General features: G+C 48.6%; 1 protein-coding gene across 3 annotated transcripts in view; it reads right to left on the reverse strand.

Annotated features, from left to right (window-relative positions):
• Nucleotides 1-19,253, reverse strand: part of AGAP1 (ArfGAP with GTPase domain, ankyrin repeat and PH domain 1) — a 562,113-nt gene that overhangs the window by 197,218 nt on the left and 345,642 nt on the right. For all 3 annotated transcript variants that reach the window (XM_029224417.1, XM_029224416.1, XM_029224418.1), the window contains exon 10: nucleotides 9,782-9,886. In XM_029224417.1, coding sequence (XP_029080250.1) covers nucleotides 9,782-9,886 — 105 coding nt within the window. The remainder of the gene's footprint in view (nucleotides 1-9,781; nucleotides 9,887-19,253) is intronic.

Here is a 19,253-nt window from a genome sequence, read left to right on the forward strand (position 1 = left end):
AGGCGGCTTCCGGGAGGAAGTGACATGTAAGACGCCACCAGGAGGGGCCAGGAAAGAGCACTGCTGGTGGCAGCGACTGCATCTGTCAGGACCTGGAGCCCCCAGAACACGGCCAGTGCCAGCAACTAAAAGAAAACCAGAGCTGTGAAGGAGAGATGGCGGGAGACTGAGGGAGCAGGTGAGGCCCGGAGGGGCCTGCTAGGGAGCAAGGACGCCGTCTGAAGTGAAGCGGGAATCCTCTCGGCACGGAACGTCTAAAAGAAACGAATGCAGGGATGGAAATCAACGTGTGACGTGAATTACAAGTGAGGGATCATGGGAAGACCTGCTCTTCTCCGCACTGTGCAGACAGGTTTTGGGAAACGCGAGGGGCAGGTACCACTCTAGGAGAACCGAGCAGACCTGCAGTTCTGAAAGTTCAGGACAGGTAGGGGTTGGGAAGTCGTCTCTCTAGCTGTGACCTCTGAGGTCCTCCTGATGAATTCCCAGGGACTACGGTGGAGGAAGAGAGGCCAGCAGAGCAATCACCTTGAAAGGGGCCTCCTGATTCCAGGGAGCCGCCCAGTCCCAGGGCTCCACAGGGGCACCTCCAGGCCGCCACGGTGGGGATGGGGCCGTGCCAGGAGCCGAAACCACAGATAAGGGGGCCCGGTCCATGGCTGCTCCTGTCCACCTGCAACCAGAAGGTATCGACTCCGGGCGGGGGGAAGCTGACGGAACGCCTCGCAAATCAAAGAAGGAAGGAACTGCAAGACGGAAGGAGGTAATGAAGTTTGGGAGGCCAGAGATGCAGCACACCTTGATCCCATTCTGTAGATAAAACGCACTGAATGAAGTTCCGCCCAGAGCCATGTGTGTATAAACCTAAGCGCCTGTGCTCCTACGCTGACTAGAGAGGGGTGTATTTAATACACTCCCCCGTCAAGCGCCTGCTGTAAGCTGCCTTGGTTCCTGCCCGGGGAAAGGCAGAGCCTTCAGTACGCCTTGAGGTGGACAAATCAACACCTCCAGATCCTTGAGGTGATTCCCACACACTGGCTTGAAAGGCCAGGTCTGCCCTGAAACTGATCCGTTTGGATAAAGGGCCCGTGGTTGCTTCTGGGGAAGTAGAGAACGCTGGAGACCGAAGGACGTGAGCCTCTGTCCCATCCTCGACAAAGCCCCGCACACAGGGCTTATCCCTTCAGGCCCAGAAGCAGGAGACACACTTGGGATTTTCGGTGCTTCTCAGAGCTGTCTCCTGCCATCTGAGAAACTCTTGCAGAAACACCTGTCGCGGTCCAATGTACTTGTCGCGGTCCGATGTGCCGCTTACAAACCCTTTCCCACTTGTCTGAAACAGGCAGTGAGACTAGACAACAGAAGTGCTCGTTTGTTGCCATAAAGCTCCAGACCTTTGCTCCCTGATACCTACATATTTTCCTAACCTACCTTTACATGGATTGCTCTGGGTCCCAATACTAAGATTTTATGGCATCCGTATCATGCCATTTGTGTGTGTGCTCTCTTCCGACCCCGACGTAAGCTAATCTACTCTTAGGGAGGTCTAGTTGTGCAATGTGGGTGGCTTTCTCCGTTCCAGTCTCACCAGAATTTTTAAAGCAGAGCCAGGATCACCAAGGACAGGTTTGGAGCCCAGGGCGCCTAGGAGCAAAGACTTGCCAAGAAGCTCCACAGCAGCCATGCTCCCTGCCATGCGGCCCCTACGTACGGGCCTGTGTGCTGAGCCCATGCTAGCCCTGGGCAGACGGGGGACTGGGCACAGTCCTTGCCCTCGGTGAGGCTACACTAGACGAAGCGGTACAGACGCGAGAGGCGCCAGGACAGGTGGGCAGCCTGGGAACCAGGTGTACCTCCCGTGGACAAAGGGCATGAAGGTCCACCTGCATGACGAGCATCAGACCAGAAACACAAGAAGCCAGACTGGAGAGGAACGTACAGACCGAGGACAGCTTCCGGCACTGCGGCTTTTACAGGGGTAGCAAGATCCCGTAATCACTCATCACAGAATGAGCAGGTTTGACTGCCGCGGTGTAACACAGCCAGGACACGCCAGACAGCATCTTCCCAGAAAGAAAGGGAGGCCTGACTTCTCCCTCAGGGTTATCAGTCATTCCATGACTCAAAGCTTCTACATCTGGAAATCTGGGCTTGGAATCTGTCTGTCTAGCCCTGTAGCCTGGCTTCTGCAATATTCTGGGGAAAACAAGGGAGAGGTTTTCCGAGTGTAACTCAATTCACCACCTCAAGAGATAGGGGTCTCCCTTCACGGGTGTGCAGCGGGCTGAAGGGACAGATTCTTAGTGAATCCTCAATCCTCAAGTAAAACGTCCCCATTTTATGTGAGGATTGTGTTATTTTATTTTTTACTTTTTTTACTTTTGGCCGCACCTTGCAGCTTGTGGGATCCTAGTTCCCTGACCAGGGATTGAACACGGGCGCTCGGCAGTGAGAGCGGACGAGTCCTAACAACTGGACTGCCAGGGAATCCCCAGGATTGTTATTTTAAATGACAGTTACCAGCAGTGGGTACAGGCAAGAGTTGTTCTTACAACAAATGGTACCTTCCTTTTCACCTTTAACTATTGCTTTTGAGAAGCATAACCACTGGGGAAAGCATCTCACATCTTTTTGTTATTTTGGCATCAGTATCAGTAAACAAGTGGATTTTTCGGCCTGACTTTGAAACTAGAAACATACTGCAATCAGCATTCCGATGACAATTCAGAGTTCAAGTCCATGGGGGAAGAAACAAGGAAATGTCAGCAAGCTGCAGAATCCAAGGCTTTGTGGAGCCGGAGAGTCTAAGGCACTTGATTAAGAATGAATGTCCTGTAAGAAGGAAAAGCCCAGTTCTGCAGGGCAGGGAGAAATGACAGCACCCCAGCTGCTGCTATAACTCAGGCAACATACAGAATGGGAAAGAAATCCAGGAGGGAGGATTTCAAAAGTGTGAGCAACTCAAGCACATGTCAGCCAGGTGGGCTGTCCACACCTGCCACGTGTGCTCAGGAGGAAGCTGGGAGAACCCTCCTGGTCCGGGCACCATAAAGTCCTCGGCTTGACCTGCGGCCAAGAGAGAACTCTTACAAGTCCACTTAGGAATCCCCCCCCCCCACACCTTTGTCAGCAGGAATTTCAGCTGTGCCCTCGATGGCAGCTCCTTCGACATGGAAGATGAATGGGTGGCGATACTGAACTGTGCAGCCCCGAGGTCCAAGTTCCTTCTCATTATCCTCTCCATTTTTCTATCAAGGTGCTCCCTAAGGCTCACATTCAAGTCCATAGAAAGGGAATTCAAGGCTCTCGGAACAGGCTGCCTTTCACCCACCCAGACTAGAAACCAGCAAAGTGTCACAAAACCTCGGGACACTAAGACGTGTCTCCCCCCCCAAAAGTTCAGCAGGTAGGGCTTTTTAAAGGTCTTGAAGTTGTACAATTTTCTCCGAGGATCAAAAAAATACAGACCACGGAGCAGCAGCAGAAGTCAACAGCTTGCTTTTTATTTATTTATTTACTTTCAAAGCGTGTTTATTTTTATTTATCTATTTTTGGCTACGTTGGGTCTTCGTTGCTGCACGCAGGCTTTTCTCTAGTTGCAGCCAGCGGAGGCTACTCTTCGTTGCGGTGCGTGTGCTCCTCATGGCGGTGGCTTCTCTTGTTGCGGAGCAGGGGCTCTAGGGCGCAGGGTCAGTAGTTGTGGCGCCCGGGCTCAGTTGCCCCGCAGCATGTGGGATCTTCCCGGACCAGGGCTCGAACCCGTGTCCCCTGCATTGGCAGGCGAGTTCTTAACCACTGCGCCACCAGGGAAGCCCAACAGCTTGCTTTTTACTATTTCAGTCTTATTTATATATTTAGGGCTGTCTTTGCAAAATGCCACGTGGAGATGAAAGAGCAGTTAAGCTGGTGAGTCCTGAAGCTCGGGTGACCAACTTCTCCCAGTTGCCTGGGACTTCCCAGGTTTTAGCACTGGACGTCCTGCATCCTAGGAAAACCAGGGCAGTCGATACTCCACAACGCCAAAGCAGCTTCGTTATCCTGGTTGAGTTTTCTATGTGTTACCTAAACTGCGCTCTAGGTTTGTATTTAATTTAATAACAGCATCTTGAGAAAGAAAGACGAATCAAATCAACTGGCTTGTTTTCTGAGCCCGGGTCTTCCGCTTACCATGAAACTGATGCCACCCAGCAACTCCAAACTTGGAATGGGGGGTGTCCTTAGAAGTCCAACTGACTCTGCGAGCCTCCATTTGCTAGGGGCTCCTGGTGACAATTTCAGACGCACACACTCTTAAGAGTCTGAAGTGATCTTGAGAAGACAGTAACAGCAAGCATCCCCTTGCAGTTAAAGGATCCTTTCTCTGGATTTCCAGAGCAGACGCTGTGCAGCCAGTTTCTCGATGTCTACCTGAAAATGCACACTGAGAAGGAATGAAGCCTGACTGTATGTGGAAGGGTAGGACGTGTGAGCTGAAGCTTCCCAGGCAAGTTCCACCTTCTGAAAAGGCGGCAGCCCAGGTCCACCACAGACCAGGCGCTGATACACTCAGTTACAGAGACAATGCCACGGACCTGTGGGTTCCTTCAGTCCTCCCCCACCGGCTGCTCTGCTCAGCTATTCTGCCCCTGCCGTCAGACCGCACGGCTATCCTTCCCCAGTGCGGGAACCACCGATCTTTAGGAACACCTAGGTTGAAATCCACCATCACTTCTTCCTCCTATGCCTGCATCTCCTCCTCTCTACCTACAACGCAGGAGGGAGGGGGACCCCATGAGCCCAAGCCAGCCACTGCTGACGGCCCCCGAGCCTCTGCGGAAGAGCGGAAGCAGGCCAGGAGGGTTGGCAGTGGGCGAAGGGTGGGGTTGAGACTTCACGGACCACAGAGTGAGTAAATCTGGGGTCCAGAGGCATCGCTGATATCAACTTGTAGGGAACTTGCTCCGTCTGGGTGGGATCAATGTTTGGCCCACCTTCCCTCTCATTTCCAGATGATCACTTCCTATGATCTGGCCACACACACAGGCGATTCTATTCCATTGCCCGGAGAGGGTCTCTCCTCCCTAAGAGAAGTGTTTAAGGTTTTCAACAACAGGAAACATGCCTGGGGTGAAAAAGCTTCCTTCAATGATGTCTATCTGCGGTACAGGGAAGGCTTAGGGACACCTGTGCTACAGAAATGGCAGAATGAGGCCAAGCTGTGTGTCAGAGGGACCAAGGATTTTGGGCTCCTAAATAATCTGTGTAGGAGCTGAGATGAGGCTTGGGGTGAAAACCAGAAATACACATCCGGGATGATGCCAGCAAACTGGGCCGACTTTGAGGGCTTGGGAAGAAGATGCGGCTGTGAAAGGATGTGCCAGAAGGGAAATCTGAAGCTACGGTGACCAGTGGGAAGTGATGTCCCGGGGACACCACCCGAGGTCCCTTTCTATTAATCTTGTGCATGTGAGCTCTGAGGGGGACAGGCCATCCAGGGGCACCAGCGTCAGATTCCCTGGCAGCTGACCCATTCCAAGCACTCGGTGAACTTGGTCTCACACCAACCCCACTGCCGGCTGCAAAGCTGAGGCCCCCCCCAGTTTCATGACTGCCAGCCTGTTTCTTAAGCCCCAGTTTCTGACAAGCCAGAGCATGTCATCCTGCTAGGATTCCACAAGCTAGGCACACAGCTGGGGCCACACACTGACTGTTTATTTGGTCCAAAGGCTGGGTCTGTTTTCTACCCCACCAACGCGTGCGAGACATCTGCTGGGATTGAAACTTGTGGTTCGGGTCCAAAGGATGATCTTTACATAAACACTTCCATAGACACCTGTGTAATAAGGAAAACGTATCTGTTTCCCTCAAGAATAGAAATGACCTCTTCTGGGAGATCTTTTTTTTTTTCCGTATGCGGGCCTCTCACTGTCGCAGCCTCTCCCGTTGCGGAGCACAGGCTCCGGACGCACAGGCTCCGCGGCATGTGGGATCTTCCCGGACCGGGGCACGAACCCGTGTCCCCTGCATCGGCAGGCGGACTCTCAACCACTGCGCCACCAGGGAAGCCCCCCCCCCTTTTTTTAAAGGAAGTGGACAGTCTCCCACTTCCACAGCGCCCGAAGTAAGTTAAAGGTAGAGCCCAGTGCTGCTGGAGCATCCTGTCCAAGAAAACATCTGAGAAAACCAGCACTGCTGGCAGCCCAGGGGAGCTGAGGGGGTGATGCGGCAAGGCTGGGGAAGGAGAGGCTTGTGGGGCAGGCAGCTTGGTCCAGCAGCAAACTCCGTACCCTGTCATAAACTCTTGGCCTTGCCTGCCTGCCGGTCCAGGAACACTGGTCAGGGTGGTCATCTGGGATCTTAAATCGGCTAGCTAACGAAGGAGCTGTCTAGATCAGCCCCTGCAGAGGGGGTCCAGCCTTACAGACCACGCTCTCTGATGCAGGCAACACTCTGCAGGTGACGCACTTTGACCGCAATAGAACAATTCAGGGCCCTCACCACGCTGGCCTGTTTCCCCACAAGCTTGATTCAGTCGTTTACTCTTGCTCCAGTCCTCCTTGTGTGCAAGACCCTGCCGAGGTCCTTGGGTTCAACAGGACACCACGTCGAAGGTGATTCGTGATAGAGTCAGGGTCCAGCCTGATGGAGTCCGTGTGCAGTGCCTGTGCGCACAGGAAATGAATGCCTGTCCACCAAGAGGAGAGCCACACGGCCACAGGTAAATGCTGGTTTTGAAGGGGCCACTGGGGCTGCTACAGGCCCCACCTAACATCTGTTTGAATGATACACGTTTGGTGCATCTCAAGCCTATTGCTCTCAGACGCCCAACCCCACCCCATTACAGGCGCATTACCTTATTGGAATCCCACCCTCCAAAAAGCATGCCAGTTTCCTTTTTGGTAAATAAACTACCTCATCGTCAAAAGTTACGAGGATACACGGGAGCTGGCACAGCTATTCCACCAAGAGGACAAACACAGTCTTTGTAGAAAACTATCTGAAAATGTCAAGACTGTTTAGCCAAGTTCTTTTCCTTGGCTCCCTGGAGAGGAACAGGCTGTAGGTTCTGCTCCTTGAGATCAATGCAGGTCCCCTGCTCCACGGCCAGTACGAGGGTGATGACCGACAGTACTGAAACCCAAAGCCACCAACCTGGGCAAGATTTCCCCAACATTTAACCACTTAGGTCCTCAGCACAAGTGGCCAGTAAGCTTAGCGGTCCTTCTGCCATAATACATCTCGGAGATAACCCAGGGAGTGAGTGATACAGTGTGATCAGTGTTTGAGACCATTTGGTTCTATCACCTTTCGAAACTTTCCAGACCCATTCTCCATGATGCAGAACTTTGGGACTTGAGTTAGCAACACATCTGCATGCTCCCAAATTTCTTATTAAGGAAAGTCAGGATTCTGCCCTTGGACATCCCCTTGAATACCTCCTCCCATCTGGAACCAAAGAATGCCAGTCTAACTCAGCTGCTGGGGATCTGTGGCTCCCCACAACTTAGACTAGAACAGATCCGTTCCAGGTACCTGCCGGAGAATATACCTGAAACTCACTGCCCTCTAAACCTTCACCCAAAGCTTAGCTGTATAGACAAAATCGGTGAAGGATTACGATGAAGGTCATGCCACCCCCGTCATGCTCCAGTAATTCCAAACCTACTTCTAGATTAAGCCACTCCCTTAGGGAACTGTGTACCTGCATCAGTAATTCCAGTTCCCAAGAGACTGGCATTAACTGAAATGCACTTTAAAATGACACTGGCTCTTGCCTGCCCTACAATTACATAACAAAGCCCCACTGTGCTCCTTTGCTGGATTCCAATAATATCCACGCATACACAGGAAAAAAAAAAAAGACGGCACTGAGGGCCACGAGAAGCAGCAGACTGTGTGGGAGAATGTTTGAAGATCCGATGCTGTTACATCACCAAGAGGTTGAGATGAAAAGTAAGTGGGCATCAGCCCTCCTCCAGGAACGTTCCAGTACCATCTTCTGTTGTTATCATCTTTCCCCCTTGGCAAGTAGGAGCAAATGCCCCTCTGATGGCACCTGAGCTTAGCAGGTGGGCGTAAGGTGACTTAAGGTGCATCGTCCCTCAGATCTCACTTTTTTTACTTCCCAGCAAGGAGATGGTGATTGCACGTCTCCCTCTAAGTAACATAAAGCAAATGGGTCAATAATTAGGCTTCGCTCTCTGACGGGGTCTTTGGAAGAACGACGCCAGGGAAAAAGGGCAGCCTCCTTGTTGATGGAGCAGCTCTGCGGAGAGAACCCTAAAGACCTGGAGAGGGACAGGACTGTCACAGGCAGGTCTCATGGGATGGTATTAAGTCTCTGATTTGGAGGTCACTGGAGAAGCAGCCTGACTCTACTCCCCAAATAACCCCAAATAAATCAAGCACAAAGGAATTTCCTCTGTAAAAGAAGGAGTATATATCTCAAAAGTCTACTTAATGGTGAAGCATGGGAGGCATTCCATCGACAGGAGAAACACACCAGAGACACCTAAAGAAACATGCTTTTGAACACGGTTCAGAAAGGTGAAGCCACTGCTGTAAGACAAGAGGGAAAAGGGCAATTCACCCCAGCAAGCAAATTACACAGCGAGGGTACCGTCTGTTACCCATCCTATTGGAAAGGTTTTTGAAAAAGGGAAATGTTCCTGAGAATGCAGGGAAAAAAGCCAGAGGAGATGAACTGATGCCGTCTTTCCAGGAATTTGGCACTACATACCCAAAGCCCATAAAAGCATACGCTGTTCAACTCAGGAAGGCTACGGGTAGGAATCTGCGGGAAATGGATGAGGACACAGAAGCGTCAAAAGAAGACACTGATTAGAGTTGCTTACAACAGCAAAAGTCACTCAAAATGTCAATGTACTGCCAGATGTCTGTCCTGGAGATGCTGTTAAGTCAGTTAGGGCACGTGTGCAGAATGAATGTTACGTAACTATTTAAAATGGTGGCACACATTTGCTGACATGGGAAGGTGCCTATGATCTTGCATCGTCTAGGAGAGCAGGCCACGTGCCATGTGCACAGGGGGACTGCATGCTTGTGGAAGGAAGAAGCACAGGGTGTAGAAATGGCTGGGGACATACAGCCCAAAACATGAGCAGTCACGTTTTCCAGTGGGTATTTGGGGATTTTCATCTTTTGCAGTACGTTTATTTCTAACTTCTTGCCAGTCACTGCGCAATTTTTTTTAAAGTATTTAAAATGAAAAGCTTAACAGTGTGATATAATCAAACAACCAGCTCATACTATATATTCTAATCTACGCGTTTGTCTACATCAAGGCAGATAAACATCACGCAGGATTCAGGGAATGTGTCGTCTTGGAATAGGCATTACACCCCGTCTTCAGGTTTTACCACTTTCTAAAAGAGCTCATCGTGGGTGGAATGTCTACTTTCCCCCCACTGATGAAATTAATTGTCTTTTAATCTATCTTATAAAGATCACCAGTATAAGAGATTCTATTACACAGAGAAAACGAACTTGCCTCACCAACTGGTATGTGTTCTTATCGGACAATAAAAACTGACTCATGAATTGCATGTAATTCTTGTTTTGGTTCTCAGCTGCTCAAGCGGACCCTGGGTTCCCTAGTCTAGATTTTCAGACAGATCTCTTTTTTTTCCTCCTTTCTCTTTTACTACTTGCTCCTGTCTTTTTACTCTCATTTAAATACTACTTTAACCTCCAACAGAGCTGAAAGGCTTGACTGTGCTGGGACCCCCTCTGCCCCTCCCCGCCCAACACCTGCTAATTTCTCCGAAGGAGCGATACTCACATGTAAACTTGGATGATAGGTCAGCACACCATTGTCACACAGGGTGACGTATTTCTTTTTCCATTCTTTGTTCAGTGATTTGCCACTTCGCTTCAGCAGCATGCCCTGTAAGGAAAAAGGAGGCAGACAGAAATTAGTAAATATAAATTATAAAGTCCTGGGTCCATTTTTTAAAAAAAGAGCAGGCACATAGGTAATTTTTAAATTGTTAAACTTTCATTTTCTCTATGCCATCTTCAAATGGAAATGACACATTTTTAGCTTGGTAATTTGATTTTCTCCTTTCTTTTTCATACGATATATTTATAGTCAACCAATTTCCTTTTGTGTATGTGTGTGTAAAACTTAACTTTATGCCATTAATGAGTGCTAAGATATGCCATTGGTTCAACAAATATAATACAAACCATCCTGACGTGCTACATCATACCTTTTCTTATAACTAAGTTATAAGCACATGGAGCCCCTAAAGGTATTAAAAAGGAACCTGCATTTCCTTTTCTAAAAATAAGACAGTAACCATATTCTTACCTTATGATATTTACAAGTAACATTTTTTATAGTTTTTCATTTCAGATCTTAATTTATTAAAAATGAAATTCCATTTGCAAGCTTAGCAACGGCATTTAATAGATGAACTGTGTATAATTTACTTTAACCCATTTTTAATGAAATCACATGAGGGCTTCTTGAAAACCATTCAAAACTGGAAACCAACACACTTCGGAAGTATATTTGATCCAGTCTTCCTTAGATGACTGATGAGAATTTATTCTTGTTTTAACTACCAATTCCCAGCAAACCTTCTGCCTTGTTTGTAGGTTTTCCTGAGTTAAGAAAACTGAAGGCAGCCCTGAGCTCTGCCAGGCCCAGCACCTCGACTTTGCACTTTCTCTTTCCCTTTTGGGGCTTCGCGCCTTCCGTACCATTTCAACTTGAGCTTTCACATCTGGGTTCGTCTAACTCCTGTTCACGGAAAAGAAAGAACACAGAAGAACCTCCTTCCTTGCCCTTCCTCTTGCTGCCCATTTATAAACCTACACAATGATGATTATGACTGAGAACACATAAGACTAATGCTAGTGAATTCACCCAGATCGAGGCAGAAAGGATGTTGTAAGTTTGAGATAGAATCCGACACCTTAAAGAAGCAGAGAAATCCTGAGTCCCCTTGGGAATTTTTACCAGCCTCCATCCACCTCCTGACTCTCTTGATCGGAACCAAAATACAAGAAAAAAATCAAGTAAGCATTTTTTTATGTAATAGAATTAAGTTCCAATTAATTACCAATATTGTGACATTAGTTTTACACCAAAGTTTACAAATATAGTGGATTATGAACCAACTCGGGACTCCGACCACAAACGTTTATTGTCGCTGAAAGAAAATATTTCAAAGTTTGAGGCAACCCACAAGTAAACCTTTGGAAGAGCATTTCTTTCCAAGTTCTTACTTAAAGAAAGCACGTGACATAAAGCTGCAGACCTTGATTCCTTGGAATCTCAACCAATATACACCAAACATGGCACTGAGACCAACAAAGGGAAGCAGGCCCAGAGGAAAATTTTACTTACAAACCAAGGAGACGCAAGCTCCAGGACATAGTAAGAACCAGTGGGAGAGGGGTGGTCACCACTGGTGACAATGAATTAGTGACAATGAAAAAGCAACACTTAAAATCATGAAATGTCCCTCCCTGATGGGATTTCTAAGATATTAAAACTTAGCATAATAAAACGTGACACAAGTTCTTCTGCAGGCTCACATTTTCCCACCACCATCCATTTTAGCTGGAATTCCAACAATACCAGGGGCTGGGGTTACTATGTGTCACTGGTGGCTGAGAGCCGCCCTGGGCCTCAGAAAGCTTTTCCTCCAGCCTCAAACGAAATGCAGGCCTCAGGTCACACCCCGGGGCTCCGTGCAGAGGGACGTACAGAAGTCTTTCAGCTAGCACGTGGGCACTTTCAAGAGCAAATCCTACGCTCCCTGGTGAAAGGTATAAAGACTTATTTCTTAAGGGAATAAAGGGAAAATTTATCAGGAGGCCATGTGAAGAGACGACGTCATAGTTTTCTGGGAAATTAAATTAGGCCAATTTGTTTGGTCCTAGGAAAACTTAATGTCTTGTTGAAAAAAAAAAAAAATCCAAGTCTTGACAAATCTTGTTGAAAAAAAAGAAATTCAAATCCAAATCTTGATTATTCAAATGCCGCAACATTCAGCAGACCTGAACACCCTGGTGGCCTAGGAACCGTATTTCTGCCCTTAAGTCTTGGCCCCAGCTGGGTTTATTATCCCACCCCTCACAGCCCACCCCAAGACTGCAGTAGAGACTGAACCGATTGGCCGCCTGGCTCCCCACGTCATGCTGCACGCAAGATGGGGTCGCCCAGCTGCTGGTCTGGGCAGAGCTGGACCAGGGAAGGCACACTTTTCTTTCAGCGGCTTGAGTGCTAGCAGGTGCTGATGCGTTTCTAAGTGTCGTCATTTTTCTCTCTCTCACTCGCTCCCCATAAGAAGCAGGGCAGGGGTAGCAGAGTTATGACGGCTCCCTCGTTACAGACGTGTACTCTGACCACAGAGGTAAAGGAGCTCGTTAGTGATGGGAGGTGACAGGACCAGCCACCGTGCTCTCTTCATTCCTGTCATTACGCTGGGCTGCTGAGTTCTGGCCTGTGGGCAATGACCACAACGGTCAAACTGACCAGTGTCCCCACCACTGCCTGGCCTACAGCCTTCAGTCTCGAAGCACCAGCTCGTCCTCCCAGGGCACAAAACCCAAACCTGAGAGCGGCGGGTCACCCAGGATCCTGGCACTGAGAATCCAGGATTGCAAGGGAATATAAAATACCAGTAGCACTCGGTCTGGTACTTTACATTCACGCAGTGAAAGAACAGATAAGCACCATTCTAACATGAACAAATTCAAATCTGTTCCTGAAAATACATTGTATATGGAGCCAGAGGAAGGGGTTTCTGTTTGCTAAATCTTAAGAGTACCCTGAAAATGCCCTAAACTCTGAGTGTCCTGGAGAGAGGGGAGACCGGGACGAGGATTTATGGAAGCAAATCTCCAGCTTTACTAAAAGATCCCAGGAAGCGGGTGGTCAGGCTGTTGCAAGTGGAGAAGGCCAGACCTCTTGATGGGGTGGAGAAGGTCAACGACGCATAGCGGAGCCAACGGTCCAGGAACGGCGCCCTGGACTGAGCAGGGAACGCAGGGTCCGCATCTGCATTTCCAGATTTCCTGATGACCCAAGAGAAGAAGAAAAACTGGAGCTTTAAGTGACGGCTCCTTACTTTAGAATGTCAGCAACGGATTATACACCATCTGCGTGTAATTCAGGCCAAACCCGACACGTCTGCAGGCCAGACGCAGGCACCTCTGTGTCTGCGACCTCCGGCCAAGAGTTAGCAGAAGGCGGTAGCGGGGTCTGGACCAAGGTGCTGGCCCTCCCACGGCTGGGCCACGTGGGACCTCCATCCTATCACCCAGACGACAGCCATCCACAGGCTTGCACTTCCTGGAAGGGGAGTCCCGGGAAAGCCCAGGGCTGTGGATTAATGCCCACAGCTCTGGACGTCAGGGTCCGCTTCTGCACTTACATGTGTGAACCTTTAGAAAAGGTCATGCAAAACACTAGGAGAAACCAGAAAACTGTGTGGTCTCTCCATAAATAATGAGAAGAGCCCCATCCTGAAAAACATGATGAGACGTGAGGTCTTTGATGAGTCGGGGGCGTGGGAGGCAGCAAAGCAGGATGAACTTTTGTAATCAGAGGTTTAACTGAAGTTCAAACGAGGAGACTCAGGAAACAGCTTCTGTGGATTAAAGATGTGTTTCCTTTTGCTTTCTTCCCATTTTTTTTCTTAAATTAATTCTGAACCCTGATTTTTAGAGAGTATTTGTATCAAGTGGGAATCACAGAATTTCAGAATCACAGGAGACTCTGGAAGTCAAACCATTCCATCCTGAATCTGCTAGACCAGTATTTGTGCTTGATCCCTGCCCGGGGTCACCCTGCTCAAGAATCCCTGGGGACAGTGAACCCATGGGCCTGGACCCCTAGAGCTGCCTGAGCAGGGCTCCGCTGTCCTCCGGGGGGCGAGCCTGGTCTGTAACTCTGGAGTGCAGCCTGCTCCCAGCATGCCCTTCTCTTCAGGGACCAAGGACAGTTGCCACAAAGACCCAATGAGATGTCACATAGCTACACAGCCAAGCCCGTTCTTAGCCCCAGACTCCTCCCAAAGCAAAAGGTTCCAGCGCTCTGACATGGTGAGACTCTCCTCTTGAGCACAGGTAGCATCCCCCAAAGTGCTGAAGGGAGAGAACCTATCACCTCCCTTTAGGACAAACTTCTACCGATGAAGCAGGATGCTCTAACATGCTAGCAGCCCCTCACTGCAGGCTGGGCCCCTAGACTGGATCCCCCATGCTTCTGCCATCCCAGACTTACACAATTTCTACTCTAACTACCAGGAAAATGGAAAACCCTAAAAATAGTTCATTTTAAACTTTTGAAGGACACGAAGCCCTGATCCCACAAGCTAGAAGATGACAGAGGCCGGAAGGCGCTCTGCCAGAGACACACGGGTGGGCAGCTCCCATCAGCGAGTGTAAATGGCCCTTCTGATTCTAAGTCTCTTTGATTCTGTGTGACCCAGGGCAAAACCACACGGTGGAATGTCAAAATGTATACTTGGTCTATCTTTCAGATGCCACTTTTGTACATGTAAAAACGATTTCCTGTTTAAGATCGTTTCTTGTGGACCAGCTACCCCAGTGTAGACGTCAATTACAGTTAATGCTTTATTTGAATTTCGTATGGCTTATGCATGTTTTTAAAATTTTTTATTTCAAAACAATATTGGGCTCATTGTGAGCCAGATGCTGCTCTAAGAGCCTTAGAAGTAAGTATTAACTCACTGAAAGCTTATGATGACCTGATGGTAATTACTATGACTATCCCCATTTTACAGATGAGGCCACTGAGGCACAGAGAGGCTATGTAACTTGCCCAACTCACACAGCCAGCTTGGTAGCTGATTTCAAGACAGCTTCCAATGCACCAGGCTTCGTGTCCCTGTGTAAATCATCCCACACTGACTCAGGGGTGCCTGAGACTCACTCTAACCAACAGTAGCAGTTGCAGTGATGCTACCTACACTGGGTTTACACCTTAAGAAATCCTGGCAGCTTCTGCTTTGGGGAGCTCTGACCAAGAAGCCATGCTGTGCTCTGTCCATAGTTCTGAACCACAGAATTATGAGAAATAATCATAGTTTTTTCAAATCATTAGGGATTGGGGTAGAGTATTAGGCAAAAATAGACTAGAAAAACAGAACTAGCGTCCTGCGTTGCTGTAACAAAAATCAAAAACACATGTCACTGGCTTGCAACCAGGCAGCTGGCTGAGGCTGGCAGGGACTGAACAGCTGGAAGGACCGTGAGGAAAATGCTCCCTGAGGTTGGAGAAAGGGGTCCGCCTTGTGTGCTGGCAGGACGGACAGTTAGCAGACCTGCTCCCTGTGGGAACGGGCAGCACAGCCAGGATGCGCAGTGAACCCCTGCACGGACCTGGCTAAGATTTCCGAGCAGAATGCCAAACATGCTAACTGCTCTGATGAGCTCTGATGAGTCTGGGAGGAGGGAGAGGAGATCAAGGTAGTTTTCAAGCAGAATTAGAAAAAATATTTCTGATTTAAAAACCTCACTGGACCAGACCACGAGAAAAACTGTTTCTCAATCCCAGCTTCTCCTGCGGTAGAAAACTCTGAGAGTAAGAACTGGCCTCAGAACAAAGATCGAATCCAGGGAATAGCAGGGGATATGATCTCAGAATAAAGACCCCACCAAGAGTGTGGCAGTCAGACCCCCCTTCTTGAGAACTCAGAAAGATTTAAGGTAGACCTTTCCCATTACCAGAAGACCTATGGATTAGAGACAGGAACCTGTGGATTGGCTTTTGCCTAATGGACCAAATTTGTAATTTGATACAAAGGACACCCACAAGGCTTTTAAAGGAATTACACCACTTTGGATTAAAAAGCACAGAGGGGACTTCTCTGGTGGCGCAGTGGTTAAGAATCTGCCTGCCAATGCAGGCAACTCGGGTTCAAACCCTGGTCCGGGAAGATCCCACATGCCACAGAGCAACTAAGCCCGTGCGCCACAACTACTGAGCCCGCACTCTAGAGCCCGTGAGCCACAACTACTGAGCCTGCGTGCCACAACTACTGAAGCCCACGCACCTAGAGCCTGTGCTCCGCAAAAAAGAGAAGCCACCGCCATGAGAAGCCCGCGCACCGCAACGAAGAGTAGCCCCTGCTCGCCACAACTAGAGAAAGCCCGCGCACAGCAACAAAGACCCAAGGCAGCCAAAATAAATAAACAAACAAATTTATTAAAAATAAAATAAAATAAAAAGCACAGAGAAAAGAGGCCCTGGGCTTTCAACCCAAGTACAGGCTGAGAAAGCTACATAGCTGTACACAGGCCATTTCTTATGGAGAAGGAAGGTTGACTCAGATAGCAGAGCCCAGGGCCAAGGAGGATGCCCCTAGGAGCAGAACATACCCTGTGCTGTGGACCAGTGGTATCTACAGGTGTTCTGTCCCTCTCCTCCTTTTTGGAATAAGGTACCTGCTGTGGTTCTCCTGCGCCGGTGTCAGCACCGTGAGTGTGTGCGTGCGTGCGTGTGTGTTTATGCGTATGATAACTTGTCCCTTGACTACCTGGTCTTCACATGGAAAGGTCATATCCCAGAAGCCTCATCTACATGTGCACCTGATGTAGATGACAATCTTGGATTCAAGCCTGAGCCAGATGCCATGATGGAATGAGACTTGGTGAATCTGGGGACAGGGTGAGGGTATTTTGCACGTGGGAGGGCAGATCGAAGTAGCTAGTCTCCAAAGATGACCCTCAAAAACTCAGCTCACTCTCTCACCCCAGGCCCTCAGACTCAACTTAACTAGTAGAATACGGTGGGAATGATGCTACTGCTCTGGCTGAAGCCTTGAGAAGGCCTGGAAGCTCCTGCTTTTGTGCCCTTGGGAGCCCTAGCATCCTTGTAAGAAACTGGACCACTTTTCTAGGGAGACAGTGAGAAGGGAGAGACCCTGAGACTACACGGAGGAGAATCGGGGTCTTGGATACACGACGGTTGTCGACCTGCTGGCGTCAACCCCCAGCCGTAGGAGCCACATCTGCTGAGGCACCAGATGTGACTGAAGACATCATCTTGTATGCCTCAGCCCTAGAAGGCATTCTGTGGAGCAGAAACGAGCTATCCCCAACATCCCTGCTCCAAATTCCTGACCCATAGAGTCATGAGCAATAATAAAATGGCTACTGTTTTAAACCACTATGATTTGGGTTAATTACCAGCAACAGATAACCAGGTGCAGTGGGGTGAGCCGGGAGCGATAGTCTATACTCATAACCGGAAGCTACACCACCTCCCAGTGAATCATTTCACCCTCCAGACCAATTTCAAAGCTTTAACATCTTTTACTAGTTTGCATAGTAAGAAATTTAAGGGCTTTGTGACATCTCAAATATTCCTCTTCTCTTACTTAGAAATGGCAAACGTTGACCTAATTGCTACCACCTCATTCATTTACCGATGCATCAGAAAGACTGATTTTTAATGATCTACAACCAAAACATCAGATTCTAGGCAGGCATTTCTTGCTTTTTTGGCTCAGGGAACTTTTTCTATGGTGGAGCAAAGAGTAGAATTGTCTTTTGGATGCAATCTCTTTATTAGTCATGTGTATTCTCTGCGTAGTCCCAAGCGGTCATTGAAAGCCAACAGCAATGTTATTAAGGGTACAAGCTTTAAATAACTTACAAAGTTAACGTAATGAATGTAAGTGCTACCTGAAATCCATCACTCAGTGCCCACTGCAGCCCCAAGCTGGGACAAAACACCACTCATAAATTTATATTAAAACCCTGTTCGATAGCAATTATTTACCGACAAAGATTTACTGATTGCATTAGAGACTGGGGGTCTAAAGCAGGCAAATCAGTCTTTGTTTTGAGTTGCAGGGACCAGTGGCGTTGGCGTCTGCGAGCACAGAGATCATCACGACACCGGGAGAACATTTAACAGCCAGCCAGGGTCCTATGAGGCAACGGAGGACCAGCCAGCTGCAGGCTGCGCCACGGAAAGATCAGACCATCGACAGACACGAAGCACTGATTTTTGCTCTGAGGCAGCATTTCTCATCTGCTTTAACAGCCACTGGAGGCCATGCATGCATCTGACTGAAAGCAAAGGAGAGGCCATGTGTGATTCAGCAGTGATATAAATTGAATTATCCTGCTGCACTTGAGGGGGTGCCAACAGCTTCCTAATTACCAAGTTTAAAACGACGATAGTTTTTCCAGGGTTTGAAACGTTCCACACAAGTTCAGAAATGTTTAGTATTTCTGCTTCTAAAAAGGAAGTGCGGTTTGAGTCCTTCTTTGGTTCTACAATGAACACTCGTTAAGGGCGCCCCGGTGACTTTATGAGTCGCGTTCTTAGTACTTTTGAGTAGATTCTCACGATAGCAGTTAAAGGTTTTCTATGGAATTTCTAAAATGTCGCAGAGAAAAGCTGGCATCTTTACCTGAGATCCAAAGAGTAAGATCACCAATCATCCGATTTTCACATTTGCATTTAGTACTTTTATTCCCACCAAGATTTTTCCTGTAACGTGTATTATACTTGTGGTTCACTTATGCTTTGTTGACTTAAAGAAAAAAAAAAAACAAAACTAGGAAAGGGCATCTGGGTGAGTGGTACATTTCATCACTAGAAATTGGGGAAGCACAGGAGTCGAACGACCATACAAGGGACAGGGACATTCTCCTCCCCTGTCAGGGGCTCCTGCAGAAGCCCCTCCAGCTGGGTGTCACTCCCCGCTGTGTCTCCGCCGACAGTCCACTCTTCCAGCATGAAACTTCTCTCTCCATCCTGTTCCTGCTCTCTCATTATGCTAAGCTGTCCCTTGCAGATAACAAATACACACTTTACCAAGAGCGTGCCTGGACCCAAAGGAGTGGAAATTCACACACAGAAGTGTCTGTTGCAGGGCGTGAAGTCTGTGCCTGCCTCCCCTCACATCCTTCCATCACTTACACATGGAACCGAGACGACATTAGCAAACTCCCTGTTAGGAGCGTTGGATGTATAATCCTGAGCGTTGGGCTCATCCCCATTTTAACAGGAATCTCAACGCCAGTGCACCCTACAGAGACTGCTAGCGCTGGGAATCCTGCAGCACTGGGGCTGGCAAAGTCTGGCCTGTGGGCCAAATGGAATCGTCTGCCTCTTTCTGTAAATAAAGTTTCATCGGAACGCAGCCGTGTCCATTCTTACACAGGGCTGCTTTCACCCAGTACAGCTCCGGAGCTGCAGGAAAGACCGTGTGACTTGCAAAGCATAAAATACTAGCTATCTGGCCCTTCACAGA

Source organism: Monodon monoceros, unplaced genomic scaffold (genome assembly GCF_005190385.1).
Source record: "Monodon monoceros isolate NGI ecotype Baffin Bay Population unplaced genomic scaffold, NGI_Narwhal_1 Super_Scaffold_16, whole genome shotgun sequence".
Classification (NCBI taxonomy): Eukaryota; Metazoa; Chordata; class Mammalia; order Artiodactyla; family Monodontidae; genus Monodon; species Monodon monoceros.